General features: G+C 36.9%; 1 protein-coding gene across 3 annotated transcripts in view; it reads right to left on the bottom strand.

Moving 5' to 3' along the window:
* The window catches only part of LEPR (leptin receptor), a gene marked incomplete at its 3' end in the record, with an annotated part of 102,513 nt that overhangs the window by 59,777 nt on the left and 21,986 nt on the right, over positions 1 to 20,750 (bottom strand). For all 3 annotated transcript variants that reach the window (XM_079941784.1, XM_079941785.1, XM_079941786.1), the window contains 3 exons: positions 15,209 to 15,268; positions 10,401 to 10,730; positions 7,915 to 8,038 (listed from right to left, as the gene is read on the bottom strand). In XM_079941784.1, the coding sequence (XP_079797910.1) occupies positions 7,915 to 8,038; positions 10,401 to 10,730; positions 15,209 to 15,268 (514 nt within the window). The remainder of the gene's footprint in view (positions 1 to 7,914; positions 8,039 to 10,400; positions 10,731 to 15,208; positions 15,269 to 20,750) is intronic.

Below are 20,750 nucleotides of genomic sequence, written 5' to 3'. Positions count from 1 at the left end.
TATAGACTTGTGAGTATTATATATACACATTATGTGTGTACTGTGTGTATGTATACATATAACTATGTAGCTGAGTGGGCCTAGAAACAATACCACCCAAGTAACAGTGAGCATCTAGCCCCCCGATACCACTTTGTAAACATCATTCTCCAACAGAAAGGAATCAGGGCTCCTTGGAAAAATGGCTGATACCAGTGTCAGAGCAGGAAAAGTATAAAATCAACCTGAAACATCTTGTAGTGCTAGAAAGTAAGGAGTCCTATTTAAAAAAAAAAAAAAAGATCTAACACATCAAAAGGACACAGAGGCCAGTTTACATAAGCACCCACTGCCAAATATGGGACAGTGTGAGCAATAAAATGAATAATGATAGTAACTAAATATAGCTCACAAAATAAAATAATAATCCATGAGTCCATCTTGATAGGAAGGAAGAAAGGAAGGAAGGAAGGGAGGGAGCGAGGGAGGAGGAAAAAAGGAGGGGGAAGGAAAGAAAAAAGGTAAGAGAGAAAGAATGGAAAGTGTACTTCTCACAGAGACTAGCACTGTGGCCTGCACACACTGTTTCTTAATTAAATAACACTATGCCTAAAATGTCCCAATTAACATTGAGCACATTTGTTTATAAATAATGCATCTTTCTTCTCTAAAAATTTTAGTTGTTCTTTTTTATATTGTCAATTTCTCTCCTCATTATGTTCATGTTTTCCTTTATATCCTTGAGCATGTGGAGCATGCTAAAACTAACTGTCTGCTAATTCTATTATCTCTGCCATTTCTGGGTCTGCTTCTATTGTCTATTTTTTCTTTTGGGGTTATATTTTCCTCTTCCTTCATATATGTACCATTTTTTACTGGATGCCAGACATTGTGAATATTACAATTGAGTGTTGGATTATGTTGTTTTGCCTTAAAGAATGTTGGATTTTGTTCTGGCAATCAGCTAAGTTACTTGGGTGACTTAAGTGTGAACCTTTTAAGCTTCTTTTAAGCTTTTTTGGGGGGTGTATAGAATAGCCTTGACTGTAGGGCTAATCTGGCCCCACTTTTAAAGTGTGGCTATTATGGGGTTTCTACTGAATGTCAGTGATATTCAACAAGGTCTCTCCAAGTCTCCCTGTTGGAAACTTTCATTATTCCTGGCCCTGTGTGACCTCTGGGAATTGCTTAGATTACAGCTCCTGGTAGTTGTTCTCTTCCTAGAAGTTTTCTTGCCCAAGATCATAGACAGACGGGTATTCAGCCAAAGAATCAAGGGGACCCCAGTGCTAACTCCTGTGTACCTCCCTGCTTCAGGTACCCTGCCCTATGAATCAAGCCCCCTTTTACCCTCTGAACTCTTCTCTCTGTCTCCTCAATTCAGCAATATTGCTGGGCTCTGCTTGAGTTCCCCAGCCTTGTGCCATGTCCTGGAAATTGCCTCCAGCCCGGAAAACCTGAGTAAAATAGAACTTACTTTGTTTCCTCCTCTCAGGAATCACGTTCTTTTCTGCCTTTGTCCAATATCTGAAAATAGATGTTTTCTACTTTTATCGACTTTTCTAGTTGTTTATGACAGAAGAGTAATCCTAGAACTTATTATTCCCTCATGGCCAGAAGTCACTTTTGCTGACTTTTTATATTAACTTCTGAAGATATGTATTCACATAGTTCAAAACTTGGTTTTCTTTAAAGGGAGTAGTGAAATGGGGTGATGACTTGATGGAAATGTGTGATCAAGGAAATCTATGTTTTAAGTGGGAGTTACTGCAGCATGTGTATCGGCTGAGAGGAAAACTTGATGATGCAGGAGAGAGAGGGGATAATTGCCAGAACAAAGTCCTTGAGTGACAACAGGGGATGGGACTCAAAACACAGAAGAAAGGGTTCATTTTCTATTGGAACCCAGAGAATTCATCAGCAACTAAAGAAAACAAGGAAACTGCATAGGCACTGACATGAGCAGGCTGGTAGATTTTGGTGAGAAAAGCAAAAACTTGAACCCGCCCCCTCCACCTCCTGCTTTCCCAGTGAAAATCAAAAACAAGGTCATCAGCAGGTCTCTCTGGCTCTCTCTAAGGGAAGCCAGCTGCCATGTTGTAAGATGCTCTATGGAGAATACACAGGACAAAGAACTGAAGAAGGTCTCCAGTCACAGCCTGGGAGGAACTAAGGCTTTCTGTCTAGTGGCCCATGAGGAATTTGGAAGCCTAGGGAGTGAGCTTGGAAACAGATCCTCCTGAAGTTGAACCTTGAAATAACTGCACTCCTACCTGACATCTGCAATGCAACCTCGTGAAAGACCTTAAGGCAGATGTCCCAGCTAAGCTGCACCTAGATTCCTGACCCACAGAAACTGTGAAATGATGAATAACTGTTGTTTTAAGCCACTAAATTTTGGGTAATTTATCATATGGCATAGATAGCCAAGGAAGAAAGATATTGGTACCTGGAAGTGGGATGCTGCCATAACAAATACCTAAAAATGTGGGTGTGGCTTTGGAGCTAGGTGATGGACACAGGCTGGAAGTATTTGAAGAGGCATGATGGAGAAAGCCTAAAACACCTTGAACAGACTGTCAGTAGAAGTCTACAGTTTGAGGACACTGCCAGCGAGGACACAAAAAGAAGTGAGGAACATGATATTGGAAACTGGAGGAAAGAGAATCTTTCTTACATAGTGGTCGAAAGCTAAGTAACACATCGGCAGTTCTGTGGACAGTGTAGAATGTGCCTACTGATCTGGTGATCTATTTCAGGAGACTTCCAAACAAGTGCTGAAAATGCCTCTTGGTTCCTTACTGTTTCAAGAGGAGAGATATTCATTGACAAAAGGGCTGTTAAACAAAGGAAGTAGGACTTGAAAGTTGTAAAATTCCCAGCCTCTCCAGATGGCTAAGGATGTTTGAAATGGCTTCTAAGCAAAGAGAAGAGCTTATTTCTAAGAGACCTGCGGGCTTTTATCTAATGGAGTGAACCCCAGTAAGATTCCCAGGAGGCTGTGCGATCTTGTGAGAGAATTACAGTAGCAGAAACACTGCTAGCTTAGACTGAAGGAGTACAAAATGAAACAAAGCCACTGGATTCCCAAAATTGTGCCAACCGGAAGCATGCTGAGAAAACTACTCAGCTGCAGAGATGTGTAACTTTTCATTAAAAAAATGGAAGGCGAATCAGAGGGCAGAACCAAGGGCCCAGAGAGCAGAGCCAAGGGGCATGGAGATTTACTCCTGAGGCTGAGGTGACAGAGGGACTAGGCCTGACATGATGGGTAGGGGGAGAGATGATCAAAGAGTGGGATCCTTGAAACTGAGATTAGAGAAAGAGCAAGCTTATCAGCTAATGACAAGATCCATGAGAATGGGTAAGCTAGGTTGGATGAAGAAGAGAAGAGTAAAAGTAAAGCTTTCAAGAAATTGAAGATCATCCAGATTGATGCTGAAATCACCAAGAATGCTGACAAGAGTTACAGTGAAGAGACAAAGTAAACTAGGTATTAGCAGTTACAAAAGTCCAAACTCCCTGGACAACCCTTGCTTATTCATCCACCTTGATTTCTCATCATTCCCCAGCTTCCCAACCACAGAACTTTTCAAGTCCTCAAATGTCTATATGTGACTGTGTTCCTTTGCAAATGCTCTTCACTCTCTCTAGCTCATTCTTCTCTGCCCCCTTATATCCCCCCTAGGCAGATACTTCTAGCATATGTTTCTCAAAGTCCCCATATTTATTACATCACAGCATTTTCAAACTTTATTATGTTCTTTGTCTTTACTGTCAGCTCCAAGAAGGCAAGGGTTGAGTCTGAGCTGTTTAACACTGTTCCCTACACTCAGCTCAGTGTCTGATGTACACATAGGCACCTCACAAAGGAAGAAGAGGATTTCCTTCCTAGGTCTAAGAGAAAATTCAAAAATAACACATTTGTATGGTATCTCTCCTTCAGTTTCTCGGACAAACATTAATATCTGACCTTAAACAATGCTTTCCCTTAAGGGACATATTTATAGGGCTTTAAGTCCCTTATAAACATTAGGTTTTAGTTCCTTTTAAATACATACTTATTTACACATGGAAGCATTTGAAAGACTTCTCTCATGAATTCTCTAATGTCTTGGGGAGGTGATTTTGATGAAAACTTTTCTATAGTAACCATCCTTATGGATTTCCTCTTCCACAGAGGTTTCATTTGTTATATGGGCCAGCTCTTCCTCCTGATCTGAAGAGTCTTATTTAAATTTTTGGAGATATATTGCCCAAAGATGCACACACAAATAGAATTCAAGGTGGAAATAGTATGTGACAATTGGTAAAACTAACCAAATCATACAATGGAGAGAACAATTAAAGTGGCAAGAAAAAAAGAAAAGAAAAGAAAATGCTTCTCAAATTGCATGCAATTAGGTTTTCCTGTATTAATATTTTTCAGAAACCTCAGTTCAAATAAAAGCAGGTTAAAAGAATCTACTAAATTCATCATATGAGCAAGTTGAAAAATCTATTTAGTTTATCATAATTTTCTCATTTTTCTGGGTCTTACCATTTAGATGAACAGACCAATGGCTACTTAGCTGACTGAAGTTCAAATTCGCAGCTGTAGCTAACTTACTAGGCAATTTTGTAATGTTCTGACATATTCATATATAATATCTTTTTCAGAAAATGCAGACCTCAGACATAACTATGGCCTATACATTATAAAAATTATAAAATATAAATCCTTACACATAGTCACAGAGCTTTAAAACTGAGCACATTACCCTAGCCCACTGATAATATTTGAAATTCTCTTGAATAGGCACCTAGTGAGATTTTAATCATCACCCAAAGTATTCAGGTCATCACAAAAATGTACTACATCGCAAAGGAATTCTTTTCTCTGAGCTAAAATCTGTCTTGGTTAATAAAGCAGGAAACTTTCTGCCCAGACGTCAAATATATCCTCATCCACCACAGTGCTTCCTTTCTTCTCTCAATACGTTTTAAGACCAACCCTTCATCTGTGCTCTTTTTCTGGAACTTGCCTATTGAACCATTCACTCTCTGTCATGTATCTTCAATGGGTCCCCTTCTACCACATCTTCAATTTTTCTCTCCCTGCTGGGTCACTTTCTATAGACTAGAAACGAGCTCATTCTTTCCCATCCTTTACATGTTCACCTTTGGCTGTGCATTTGCCCATTACTCCTCTACCTTCTCACTTTACTACTTCAGCAGGCTTCTTGGGCCTCTAGAGATTTATAGCCCAGTCATTCTGTTGTGAACATTTATCCACCTGGCTGCCCAGCATCTGCCTGGGAAATCTACTCTTCTGTTAGGCTGAAACACTAGCAGCTACGGCACATTCTCACCAATTGGATACTCCCATTCAAGACACTGGCCCTAATGAGAACTGCACTCATTAAAGCAGCAGGAGCTAGCAGGGGCTTCTAGATTCATCTAGTGACCAGCATTAGAGGTGGAAATCATCACAGAGACACTCAATGACCAGATGTGACAGCAGGGGCACCCTATCTGGGCTACTCCTGTAGGGTGACTTTAAGAATTAGTCCAGGGAATTTCCTGGAGGTCCAATGGTTAGGACTCAGCACTTTCACTGCTGGAGGCCCGGGTTCAATACCTTGGTGGGGAACTAAGATTCCACAAGCCTTGCAGCGAGGCCAAAAAAAAAATTAGTCCAGCAGTCTAACGTAAGTTATAAATATTAACTACAGTCTGATAATCAGTACATAATGAGGATGGTAGCAGCTATGCAAATTTTCTTCTAAAATTTGTCTTATTTACCTTTACACCAGAAATTTTCAAATTTTAGTTCTATCAGATTCATCTAAAGGGTTTGATAAAATACAGATTGATGGGCCTCACCCCCAAAATTTCTGATTCTAGTTCTGGGACAGAGTTATCAAATTTAAATTTCTAAAATATTTCCAGGTGATGTTGATATGCTTCTTTCTCAATGCTGCCTGCCCACATATTTTTGTTATTAGCTCTTATTCATTCCTGAAGTTTCAACTTAGCTATCTCCTTCCTTGGGAAACCTTCACTCCTCTTGCCACCAGTGCTCTAGACATCCCCACATAAGGCTCTCACACCAGTCTTGTGCTCCCACACCTTCATGTGCCTACCAAGTGCACATCAGTAACCACTAAAACTGAAGCCCTATTTTGATACATATTTGTACATATCTGTCCCAACCACTAGGCTGTGAGTGGCTCAAGAGCAGAGATCATAACTATTCTTTTTTTAAAAAAATATAAGATGGGCTTCCCTGGTGGCGCAGCAGTTGAGAGTCCACCTGCCGATGCAGGGGACACGAGTTCGTGCCCCGGTCCGGGAAGATCCCACATGCCACAGAGCGGCTGGGCCCGTGGGCCATGGCCGCTGAGCCTGTGCGTCCGGAGCCTGTTGCTCTGCAATGGGAGAGGCCACAACAGTGAGAGGCCCGCGTACCAAAAAATAAATAAATAAATAAACAAAAATAATTTTAAAAATATATATAAGACAAAATATATTTTTAAAACTAAAGGCAAGATACAAAACAAAGAAGAATGTTGTATAAAGGTTAATGGGAAAATACATCAAGAAGATGTAACAACTAAGAACATAGATCCACCCAACAATATAGTCTAAAAATACATAGAACAACATACAGCAAAACAGTGAGAATAAATACATAAATCAATCATTGCAGTTATTTTAAAAAGTTGATGTAAAATACACATCTAGTGGGGCTTCCCTGGTGGCGCAGTGGTTGAGAATCTGCCTGCCAATGCAGGAGACACGGGTTCGAGCCCTGGTCTGGGAGGATCCCACATACTGCGGAGCAACTGGGCCTGTGAGCCACAATTACTGAGCCTGCGCGTCTGGAGCCTATGCTCCGCAACAAGAGAGGCAGCGACAGTGAGAGGTCCGTGCACCGCGATGAAGAGTGGCCCCTGCTCGCCACAACTAGAGAAAGTCCTCGCACAGAAACGAAGACCCAACACAGCCAAAAATAAATAAATAAATTGATTAAAAAAATACACATTTAGTAAAGTCTATGAATACATCTTTTTCTTGACATCTTTGTTTCTTTAAAATTTTTTTACTGTGGTAAAATATACATAACATAACATTTACCATTTTAAGTGTACAGTTCATGATATTAAGTACATTCACATTGTTGGGTAACAATCCCTACCATTCAACTTCAGAACTTTTTTCATCTCCCCAAACTGAAACTCTGAACCCATTTAAACAAGAACTCTTCATTACCCCTCCCCTAGTCCCTGGTAGCCATCATTCTACTTTCTGTCTCTATTCATCTTTATATGGACAGTTTCTAGCACACTGCCCCTTAATTATATGACCTCAATAACTGCAGAACTGAGGGAGGTGAGTGACATTCTTCTCAAGCATCAGATAAAAGAACAAATGAGAATGAATTTTAAAGAGTTAAAATTCAAATAGAAATGGTATGTATTATCACTGGAATTATTAGAAAACTTGAATGACATATTAGCTGTTAGAATCATAAGTGTATGGCTGTTTGAAACCACCATCATGGCTCTCTACCGAGCACAAATAAATAAAAAGCACTAACATTTTAAGATAATAAAAAGATCAAATATGAGAGAAAAATCCACCAGAAAAATAAATATAAACTATTTCCCCTTCTCCACTCAAATATCGAACACTACTGAATTGAGTTCACGCTTCTTTGAGAATATATGCCCATCCACATCTGCAATGCTTTGCTACCTGAACCAACATGAGGAGAAAAGAGGAAACCTAATGGAGAAGAAGGTTGTATAAAAAGTACAGAAATGTACATTGATATAAAAGGAAATGCAGAGATAGAAGAGCTTTCATAATCTACTTCTGTATATGGAAACTCTTGCATTTCAAAAAAACTTGTGTCATGGAAATGTCCAAATTTATTTATTTGGTACTTACAGAAGATATAAAAGATGGACCTTAAGGTCATAATTCTTGAAAGGACTCTTAAATAATGACTCCATATAACAGATGAATAATTTCAAGTCCTCTTTCATCCAGCACTGTATGTTCCAGTTTGCACCTGAATTAAAAATAAACTAAATGAAACCCGAGAAAAACATTCTGAACAACTCAGTGAAAGAGAAGAGCTAAATTAAATTTACCAGTGTTCCAATACAACTTTCACTGCCCATTCTGAAAGAAAAAGAACAGGCTCTAACTGATCGTGTGTGTTTGCCCATTTAGTCCCTTTGGCCTTCAGTTTCCTTTTTCAGAAAGTAAGATAATTAAATTCAATTATTGTTTCTCAAACATTTTTAAAATCCTGAACCACTTAAGTAGGACAGAAGACCCCAAAACTCACCTAGCTCAGTTCATCCTCACTTTCCAAGAGACGAGAGAACATGAAATATCAAGGTACAAGCACATTTGGGGCAGTATTTAAGTGTCTGCTTTAGCAATAAAGCATGGTGATTCACATTGGAACTAAGATGCACATCTTAAATTTTTTTTTTTTTTTTCGGTACCCGGGCCTCTCACTGTTGTGGCCTCTCCCGTTGCGGAGCACAGGCTCCAGACGCGCAGGCTCAGCAGCCATGGCTCACGGGCCCAGCCGCTCCACGGCATGTGGGATCTTCCCGGACCGGGGCACGAACCCGTGTCCCCTGCATCGGCAGGCGGACTCTCAACCACTGCGCCACCAGGGAAGCCCTCAAATTCTTGTTATTGTAATATTATAGACCCCACATACAACTTATATGAGTATATTTCACTGTACACTGAAAAACTCACCTGACAATGATAAACTATTAGTGATTTGTAATTTAGAGAGCAAGAATAGCAATAGTTGAAAATCATGACTAACTTAAGACAACACTAATACTTATCTTTAAGCACCACTAACATATTTCCCCATTTGAAGGATTTCTAGCTAGTAGGGACTTTGCATAGGTTGAGCCCTACGCAAACAGCCCATATGGCAGAATATTAAATGGAAATCCTGAATAACCACCACTTAACCTAGTAATTTTAGTTACAAAAACTTAAACTCATTTAAAAATAATGAATTATTAGCCTTTATATATATACGTAAAATTAAAATCTGCATCAAAATCATTTCACTTGATAATCGAAAAAAGTGCTAACATTTTTTGATCATTTTACAGCTCATCACAGGGACCCTAACATTTTAAGTTCATTCTTAATATATTTAATAATCATTGGAATGGCTAAGTTAAGTTCCCTTACAAATTAAAGAACTGTGTCATTTAAAATTAACTTAAATGCTTATAGAGTCAGTTGGAGACACTGGGAGTTATTATTTCTAACTTGTTTTAAAACTCTGATTTTAAGGGCTTCCCTGGTGGCGCAGTGGTTGACAGTCCACCTACCGATGCAGGGGACACGTGTTCGTGTCCCGATCCGGGAGGATCCCACATGCCGCGGAGCGGCTGGGCCCATGAGCCATGGCCGCTGGGCCTGCGCATCCGGAGCCTGTGCTCCGCAGCAAGAGGGGCCACAACAGTGAGAGGCCCGCGTACCGCAAAAAACAAAACAAACAAAAAAAACCTCTGATTTTATTGCACAATTATGCTTTATCCTTACTCCTAACCTGATTTCAACAAACTGAGTGTTTCTTCCATCTAATCAGTGGTGCTTTGGCCCTCCAAGGGACATCTGGCAAAGTCTAGAGATATGTTTTGATTGTCACAACTGGGGAGTGAGTGTTAACAGACATTAAGTGGGCAGAAGGCGGGGATGCTTCGAACATCCCACGATGCACAGAACAGTCCCCCATAACCAAGAATTATCTGGCCCACAACGTCAATAATTTTGAGGTTGAGAAATTCTGACTAACCCTACATAGGAGTGTTATATTACGTACGTCTTTATTTTCATACTGTAGGTCTCTACAATGTTAAGTCAATTGTCTCTGCTCTATTTAGCTTTTCCAGAGGCTTGGAGATAATTTTGTTGTTTAGATTTCCACACGCAGAATTATTAACAACATGAGCTATACTTAGTATGCATTATACTTAAACAACAAAAAAAACCTTGATTTGGTTTTTTTGATCTCTCCTTGGTTACGGAGAGATTCCTTGCTTGCTTTAACTAGCTCAACAGTATTATCTGCCATTTGATATTTTATCTACTTAACAAAAATAAGTTGTACTTTTTCTATTTTAAAGCCAATTTAGAAGACTACAAGAAATGTATGTTAAGGTTAAAAAGTTCCCTCATTACATTTTTATTTTATTTTTAGGGGATAGAAAATAATTGGGGACTTATTAGTTTGGTCCTAATTTTATTACTAATATAAAATAATAATGTGTGCTCAGAATCACATCCATAATACATCTATTTCACACAGGTTTCAGAGAACAGAACCATTTTGTTCAATACAGTTAAGTAAGAGGTAATGTTTGGAACATTAAAATACTTACCTGTTTGTTGAAAAACTAAAGAATTTACTGTTGAAACAAATGCCTTCCCTTCAATGTTGTCTGCATGTACAGAGCAGTTTTTATCTTCCTCGCTCCAAAAGCAACAGTGGAAAGTTGTTCTGGATGATAAGTTAGATAAGTAGGTACCACTTGAATTAAGTTTAGTTTCAACAAGTGCCTCATAATGTCCACTCAAATTTGAAGTGTTCTTTGAGATTCCAGCAGGCAAGAGGAAGTCATATGTTGTATTTCGTGGCATGCAAGACAACTTAAATTTCCAGGGAGTAATTGGATATGCCAAGTTAAATGCAGTTATCACATAAATAAATTCTGTTAGGACATTTAAAAGACACACAGAAAAGCAATTAATCATTTTGACTAGACATAAATAGGAAGTATCTAAGATTAAGCCACGTAGTGCTCAACAGTAATTACTTAACTTTCTAAGTGCTCAATCAGTGCCTAATGCATAGCTCTGTGCTTCCACTGAACAAAGTGTTACACTTAAGAGGGTGCATTTATTTATAGAGGTAACTTCACTCCTTAGCACCCCTTTTTTGGAAATTCACAATTCATTTTCCTCATTAATCTAACATCTCATAATTATATTTTAATGATAGGAAATTATAGCTAAATATTCCAATTTCCTTTTGTAAAAAATAAATTATTCTAATGAACTTCCAGCATAAATGGTAAGTATCTGGATGTGCAATTATATAAGCAAACATTAACGTGCTGTTTTAATATTTCTTAATGAGAATAACACCAAAATGTTAACACTACTTTCACTGAGTGCTTTTAGAAAGGGTTTGTCTTCAACATCAGGACAGCTGGATGATTTCCTGAATCTGCCCATGGTTCTCCAGATATATGACATCATATAAGACATGTCCTTAATGCATTCTCCAATAATTGATGCACAATGACAGACTTCTTACAGGAAACGTCCACTGCTGATTAAAGACAATTTATCACTTTTTAGACACATAAAATTAAGAACAATTTTATAATCCTGTACCCCCCGCAAAAATCCTCAGAAGTGATACTTGTATTTTAATGAGTAGTTGTTTGATAATAAAATAATGAATTCTCCATAATTCTTTCTTTTATAAGTTACCCTAACGATCCAACAGCTGTGTTTCCTCATATACAAAGTAATGAAGAATGAAAATTCTAAGAATTTTTCATGGTTTTGTATAGAATGAGACTTTTGAAGGATTATGGTAAACATAAAAATGTAAGAAAATAGAAATTTTTTTTAAAATTCACAAAAGTATTGTTCTAAATTACAAAAGTAATACATGTAAAAATATTCAAATACACAATGACTGTTAACAATTTGGCTTCTAGAACTTTCTATTAATGTTAATTAATATAAACATGTATCAGATGCAAAATTTAAGGCAAAAATGATTAACACGACTAGCATTATTTTTCCCACACTGATAACAATTAGGTATTATAACATCACCAAAAGTGAATCCTCACTGCAACTATGTTCCTTTGGACTTCAATCCTTCTAACATTTATTTCTGAAATTAGAACTCACTAAAAAGAGAACTGGGTATTTCTTCCATTTTACAAAACCAAGAATATGTATTGGTACTAATTAAAAGCATTATATTTTATAGCTGCACATGGAAGATTTGGTTGGCTGAATTGAAATTAGCCTAAAATCCTCAAAGAACTATTTAAAACTTAAAATGTAATAATGAATGTCTTAGACATAGTAACTACTGAATCAGTTTAATTAAAAGATGATTCTATTTTGTTTACATGCTTCCTTTGCAAATGATATTTCTTTCCCTCCAAAGAGGGAAATATATATTCACCTGGAGGCTTATGTTATCATGTTATCATATGACACCTGTTATCATCCTATCATGTGTTATACAAGGCCCCAGACCTCTTCCAATTCACAAAGCTTGACAAAACCACAAACCTTTTGGAAAGCCAATGTGAAACATTAGCATGGAGCCTAATAAAAATTAGATAGAGAATGTAAGAGAGAATGTTACCACTCTTTGATAGCCCCCTGTGGTCTAGTTTTTCTGAAATTTGTAACAGTGGAATTATCCTGGATATTTTCAGTAAATATATATACGGCTAAAATGACAAAGAACAGTATATATAACAAGGAAAGCTCCAAGAGCACTTTTAAAGATTGGAAGTTTGGGATTGACATGTACACACTGCTATATTTAAAACAGATAACCAACAAGGACCTACTGTACAGCACAGGGAACTCTGCTCAATACTCTGAAATAATCTAAATGGAAAAAGAATTTGAAAAAGAATAGATACATGTATATGTATAACTGAATCTCTTTGCTGTACACCTGAAACTAACACATCATTGTTAATAAACTATACTCCAATATAAAATAAAAATTAAAAAAAAAAAGATTAGAGTAGCCAAAAAGATGCCCAGAACTAGCTGACACACAGGTAATCGTTGCCAGAGAAAACAGGTTTTGTTAAAGATGGCTTGACTTTAATTTCAAAAACTTGGAACACAGTCTAAATAAATGAGTTGAGTTAAAAAAAATCAAAATATCTCTAGAATGCTGTAAGAAACAACTGAGAATAGTACAATGCGGAGGTTAAGGGCACTGACCCTCTGAGCAGTGGAAAATTTGCATATAACTTATAGTTGGCCCTCCCTATACACGGTTCCTCTGTATACACAGTTCTTCTGCATCTGCAGATTCAACTAACCTTGGATCGTGCAGTACTGCAGTATTTACTATTGAAAAAAATCTGAGTATAAGTGGACCTGCGAAAACCCATGCTCTTCGAGGGTCAACTATATACTCAAAAGTCACTGGCATTGTGTGACTACTTTCCAACAGAAGCCTGCTATGCTTCACAGAAATTTAAAACACAAGATTCTAAAAAAATGTCTATTAAGCTTTCTCTCGAGGATATTCGAGAGATAGGAATAGGTAGGAGGAAGACTAGTATACATTTAATTTTTGAAAGCATTCTTCTGGTGATAGTCAAGGTGGGAATTCCCAAGGTATACACCATCCCTTGATAATATCCCCTTATAACATTATCTTGTCATTGTTTACTAGTCATAATGGGGAATACCATTTAAAATGACATTTCCTTTCCATTTTAGAACAAATCTGTTATTCTGTATGGTAGCCATTTATTTTAAATATTATCACCAAGTAAACTGCTCCTGGATACAGACAATTAAAGTTTTGACTATCATCTGATATATGTATTCATAATTTAATAATGCTGCATTTGCTAAATAAAATTAAAATATTTAAATGGCATGATATCTTGTTTCCAAGTATGTATAAGGCTGTTAATGTGTATGTATAAATATTCTGAACTGTAAAAGAAAACCAAGTTAGAAAATAAATGATGGGCAAGGAAAAAAAATTTGCAAAACATAATAAATTCTTAGGGCTTGTGATGTTTAATGCTATGTGTCAACTTCACTAGGCCCATGGGGTGCTCAGACATTTGGTCAAACGTTAATCTGAGTGTGTCTGTGAGGCTGTTCCTGGATGAACCAGTAGACTGAGTAAAGCAGATGCCATCCCTGATGTGGGTGGGCCTCATCCAATCAATTGAAGACCTAAATAGAACAAAAATGACTGGGTAAGAGGGAACTCCTCCTGTTTGACAGGTGAACTGGGACGTCAGTCTTTTCCTTCCTTTGGACTCAAACTGAAGCTTTACTCTTCCTGGGTCCCAAACCTGCCATTGTTTGGACAGGAACTTACACCATCAGCTCTCCTGGGTCTCCAGTTTGCCAACTGCAAATCTTGGGACTTCTCAGCCTCCATAATCATGCGAGCCAATTCCTTATAATAAACCTCATCCTAGATATATATAAATCCTATTAGTCCTGCTTCTCTGGAGAACCTTGACTAATACAGAGCTAAATATCTGCATTTTAGAAATTTCTAAAAATCAATTGAGACAAATAAAATCCAACAACAAAATAGTCAAAGTATGTGAATTAGAAAATCACATAAAAAAATAGAAATGGTCACTAAACAGTACTCAATCTCACAAATAACCAAATAAATAAAATTAAAGTGAGATGTTGTATTTTGCTTTGACAGGGCAAAAAGGTAAAAGAATGATAACATGCATCTTTGGCAGGAATACAATGGAATACCACTCATATACTCATGTTGGGACTGCAAAAGGCACAGAGCTTTGTGGAGAAGATTTCACAGTATCTATCAAATTCAAACATGTGCTTACTACTCAACACAGAAATTCCTCGTTAGGAATTAATCTATAGAAATACTCTTCTAAATACACAAAGATATATGTATACGAATTTCAATGTAGCATTATCTGTTATGGAAAAAGAATTGTCTATCAATGGGAGTTGTTCAAATAAATTTATAATTTAAGGTACATTCATACAGTTCATTGTCATGCAACCATTAAACAAATAAGTAAATCAGTAAACACTGGCAAAATAGTTGTCATGATAAATTGAAAAGCTGTTAAGTGGAAGAAAGAAAAATGCAGAATGTATAGACCAGTTCTATTTTTGCAACTAGAGATATGAATGTGTGTGTGTGTGTGTGTGTGTGTGTGTGTGTGTGTGTGTGTTATGTTCCTGGGAGGATACACATCACATTGTTTCCAGGAGGTTGGGAAGAGTTCTCATTTTCACACTTATACGTTTGTTTGGTTTGCATTTTTAACCATGAGCAAGAGAATTCCTAACTGGAAACGGGAAATTTGATTAGCCATTAAAGGAAACAGCATCTCTAAGGGCAAAATCTCTACCTCATATATGGATATTTAAAAAGCAAATAACTTACCCCAATGTAAAAAAGCCACACAGAATTTTTGACAACTCATCTTACTCCAGAGAAGTGCGCCTGAAAAACAGTAAATCTAAAACAAATACACACGCACATAAAAAAACTGACATATACACAAGCCGTCTGTGGAAAAATATAAAAGGAAAAGGATTATAATTAAGAATTCTTTAAATTGTAATCCTCTACAATACTCTGGATCAGTATCAGTGTTTAACATTAACGTAAAACTGTAAGTTATAGATTCATTCCTACGCACATGCTATTTTACCTAGTTAAAATATAAGCGATACATTCACACATGGCTTAATAAAAAAAATGGCAATGTTCCTTTATGACATGACAAACCAGGACAGGTATCACAGATGAGATTGAATTTTTAACTAAAGAAAAGTGCTCACAATGTTAATTAAATATGTACAGCTGATCTAACATTATAAGTATCACACTCTTCATTTTCTGTGTGTGCTCAGTTCTTAAATTTCTCTTATTTCCTAAAGCCTTTATCTTCACTATGATACTACAAAGCCAAATGATTATAGCATAGGTAATGCACTGCACATTTATTTCCAATAAAGATGAGGACATTTTCCCATATGCTTTTAGAAACCCCCGTTCATTTGTAAATGAGGTAATATTCATTCACATTGGCGAGTTATCAGTAGTTGAAGGAAAGTCTGATGGCTTCATATATGCAGATGATAGGGATGACTTCAGAGACAAACTTTCCCATGAGTTCTATTCAATTTGAATATATTATGAATAAGATTATTTGTACTACTATGTTAACATATTGGACTTAGATTTGTAAGGAAACACTAAAGGCTTTTGATGTCCGAGTCTTTTTCATTATCTCATATTTGGAATTCAGTTCACTATATGAAAATTAATCTGAGGTAAAACACCCTGAATTAAGCGTCAGGAATGTTGGGTGTCAATCAAGGCTCTTTGACTAGTCAGCTATAGGACTTGGGACGTCACCACTCTAGACCTCAGGTTCCTCATCTACAAATCAGACTGAAGGACGATCTCTACAATCCCTTTCAGAGCTGCCTATGATTCTGGGGAGACTTTGGTTTAAAACAGTAATCACAGCTTGAGCACAAAGAATATTATAAAGTATTGAGTGAGAAACATGTCTCATAAGTCATATTTGAGAACTGGTAGCATGTGATGAGCAAACAGAAAAACGTGTTTGTTTAGTTCACAACTTACATGACTCTTAGGAAAAAGATGGATGAGTACGACCATTTTGTAGTCTCGTAAATTTGTTTGTCAGACTGAGTTTTTCACCAGGATTTTGGTTCTTTACACACTTGACATCAGAATGTATCTTTACGGTTTCTAGAAATCAGTTCAGTGTGCAATCTTAATTATCTAATGGTATTAAATGTGTGCAAAGTTCTCCCAGGTTTTTTATGCTATCTGTTTCTGATACAACATTGTCTCATAAACAAACCCAAGGTCAATTGCATAATCAGGATGTGTCATAAATGCAACATATCACTAGACTAAGTGTTTCGACTGAAGTGACTAATGACTAAGTAATTCAGTCCAACAACTGATTTGACTCACTGTTAACTCAACTGTTCTACTGAGTCAAGTGGATCAACAATACATCATATTGTTCTTCCTTACATAAGACAACCATTCTTTTATTTAACGTTCCAGGCGAAACACAAACTACTCTTAGGTTTGAATTCCTGCAATCATTCTTTTATTTAACGTTCCAGGCGAAACACAAACTACTCTTAGGTTTGAATTCCTGCAATCAGGTTTCACTCTTCTATAACAGAGTAACAATCACAAGCGTCAAGAGGGCATAGCCGTAACATTGAAGAGACTGTGAAAGGTGATATTTACATAGACACAAAGAAAGAAATATTTATATCCACCCTAAATTGTACCAGAAAGGAATATACGAGGAGGTTTATAAAAACGTAAATAATAGGGAAAAAATGACATATCTCAAAACTGTGAGGAAAAAAATCAAGCAAAGGGAAAAATTAATGGTAAGGTGACCAAAATGAGTATAATATACAAAACGCCATTAATTGAAATTCACTTCCTACAGATGAGCTTTTAATTTGTTTTAAGTTTTTTTTAAATTCAGAGAAAAAGTGAAACCAACAGTTTAGGGGGAAAGTACGAATAATCTAGGAAAATAGTCTAACACTAAGAACAGAAAGAAATTTTGCCTGAGTAACTTCATAAGATAACAAGTAACATCCTCATAGGTATCCTAACAGCACCTAGTTTCACGGGAAGTTCAAAATTCAATCATTTCTCACTCCCTCCACTGCCAAAACCCTGCTCCAGGCCACGATTGTCTCTTGAGAAGGGCCTCCTAACTGGTCTGCTGGCTGCAGCCCTTGCTCCCCAATTAAGTCTGTTTCCAATGCAGCAGCCAGAATGGTCTTGGTAACATATGGGTCAGCCCATGTCTCTTTTACAAAACACTGCAGTGCTCACCTTTTCACTCAGAGTAAAAGTCCCAGTCCTGTGCAACACTACAAGGTCCTGGATCTCTAGTGCCCCTCTGATCTCATCAACTGCTGCTCTCCCCTTTGCTCGAGTCACCTTCTCCGAGGAGCCTTCCCTGAACAGCCTACCTAAAATTCCAACACCTTCCCCACCCCATCATGTCATATCTGCTGTTCTGTTTACTTTTTTTCTCCTTATTACTTAACACTATCTAACATGAATATGGTTCATTATTTTTCTTGCTTATTTTCTAACTCTTCCTGCTAGAATGTAAACTCCTCTAGACCAAGGGATTTTTTGACTGTGTCCTTTTCATGATATCCTTCCCACACAGAAGCCTGCCTCTCATACAGAAGGTGCTCCATATGTAGTAACTGAATGAATGAGTGAAGAAATAAATAAATGAGTGTCAAGATAAGACTCTTTCTTGAAATAGCCTTCGAAACAGGCTGGTGGTATCACACCAAGACAAAATTGAATAAAAGCAATCTTTAAAAGAGGCATTCTAAATCATCCAGATACAGCTCTTTGAGAAACTGTCGTAATATAAGAGAGAATTTCAGAATGGTGATTCCTAACTACTTCTGGATCATTGACCTTGTTGAGAATTTGGTGAGAGCAATGTACCAACTGGCAGGAGGAGGCACATATACCTAAAATTAGGGCTATAATTTCAAGGGGTTAATAAACTCTCTGAAATTTATCCAAAGCTCCCAGATTAAGAATTCCTAATGTAGGTAAATGAAGTGCACATCCCTCTATAATTATAGCTCCATGAATTGAGTCATTGATAGACATCAAGTTATGAGGAGCTTGAGATGATACGGCCTAGCATTTCTCCTGGAATGTAATCATTCTACGTTGATAGTTAAAAGGAGTAATGTGTCTTATCTGAAATATCTGAAGAAATCTTTAGTAAACTATACAAAGATTCACCCATAGTCTGATCTAAATGACACATCCATTATATCTGGATGTACAGGCACTAATTCAATTTGCATAATATACCAAACATAGTAAAGCATATTAAACATATCACTAACTCTTCAGTTATTACTAAACTTAAAACAAAAGGAAAAATTAAAATCTGTACTCTACATAAATTATTTTATCAGACTTTAATATCTATTGTAGAGAATTTTTGTGTTATTTTTATGTATCAAATTCTACTTATATATAAACAGAATAGTCTCAATTAGTGTTTGAATGAATCTCTGGGCAGAAAAGAAATTAACTACAACTTTCTCCAATGATCTCAAAAAGTCTCTAGATTTGTAGAAAATTTTACAAGTAAGAAAAGCAATTCTGGCAATACTGTTGTTTTGATGAACAAACTCAATGAGCTCCATCTGCCACTAATTTTTGCTTTTACTTTCTGCTAGAGAAGCAGCCATGTATCTTTCACCTAAATAACAACATTTAAGCATTTTATTTAAATATAAATGAAAAACACTCTTAGAGTGTCAAAATTTAGCAAATATACTCTGGTCTATTTCTATTAACCTCATTATTTTAAGTATGTTTACTTTTATTTCTTCACGTAGGAAGGAAATTGGTCATGTTATTCCCATTAAGTAGCTGTTATAGACTTAAATTAGTTTTTTTATTAAACAATAAATTTCTTCCTTCATCCTGGTATAAGCATTTGTCCCTTTGAAAACATAATTTCGAGTTTAATTCCTGATATGACTCTAACTGTGTGTTCTTGTTGCAAATTGATTCCTTGAAATTAGACTAATAAGCTATGATTTATTAACCTAGGTACCAAAGTCAACACAGCTGAGTCAAAATAGGCACCTTACCAATATACGAAGTAACTTAAAATCTGTACATAAATCAACTCATTTAAATACTAGTTGAATACTTGGTAAAATTTAAGTTATTACATGGGGTACTACATATACAGAAATTAAGAAGAAATCATCATTTACTTTAAGAAATAATATTATTTTTTAATTTTTATTTTATACTGACATTATTTTATTATTTTACATGTCAAAGTACTATAATTCCAGTATGAATAAAGTGCCATGGGACTTCAGATTCAAGATGGCAAACTAAACAAATTGATCTTCTTTTCCTCCTGAGATGCTTTTAGAATTATAGTAAAGTCAATCCACTTAGAACGAGAGAATGACGGGACCAGCAGCAAAAAAGAGATTTAAACAAACTTCTGGAAGATGAAACAAAGACTAACAAAGTAGAATGAAGGAAGGAACTACCTAGGACATTTGGGGAAGGCTCTGTCATCAATGAGGAAACAAACTTGCTTGGGAGAACCCTGGATGTTGGATCGTTTGGTCTCTATATGTAATGTTTGACTTTTTTATCCCCTCATAAACAGCAAAATCTAGCTCTCTGTAACTGTCAGTGGAGTGGTTTACAAATAACCAAAATCAACTCTGCCTAGTTTAAGTAGTGCCAACTGAAAATTGTCACTTGCCATCTGGAATGAAGTCATTAGCCACTGTAGTCGCTGACCTTCAACACACCCTGAAGCGAGTTCAGGGTGGAGATCAGGAATGAGGCACTCTGTGCTCTGGGAAAACCTGGCAGAACAGGCCTTCAGATAGTTAGATATTTTCAGAAGACTTTATGAGCCCAATTTCTTGCATCTTCTCACATCTAGAAAAGCACAGTCACTAACAGAGACATCTGATCCTCGTGACTAGCAGCTACCCTCTGCCAAAATGTGTGCTTGATTGCATGTACCCCCTTCACCAAAATCACATATATACTGCCCCCCACACCTCTTCAGAGCAGTTTCTTAGAGCTGTCTGAGAGGCTCTCTCCCGGGCTATAGTCCTCATTTTGCCCCAAATAAAACTTAACTTACAACTCTCACATTGTGCATTTTTTTTAGTCAACAGTAGAAAAGGAACTTACTAAAGATTACTGGGTACCTCACAGAACCTCAGCGAGGACCAGAGAACCCAGCCAGTACAGCACACAGTCAAGAACCATACCCAACATCTAATGTAGAATTGCTCTAGAAAAGACAGCCCTGACACCACAACAGGACACTGTATGTTATGACTGAAACCATAGTGCCTACTAC

The sequence above is a fragment of the Stenella coeruleoalba genome (genome assembly GCF_951394435.1).
Source record: "Stenella coeruleoalba genome assembly, chromosome: 1".
In the NCBI taxonomy this organism is placed as follows: Eukaryota; Metazoa; Chordata; class Mammalia; order Artiodactyla; family Delphinidae; genus Stenella; species Stenella coeruleoalba.
This window is presented reverse-complemented; position numbering and strand designations above follow the sequence as displayed.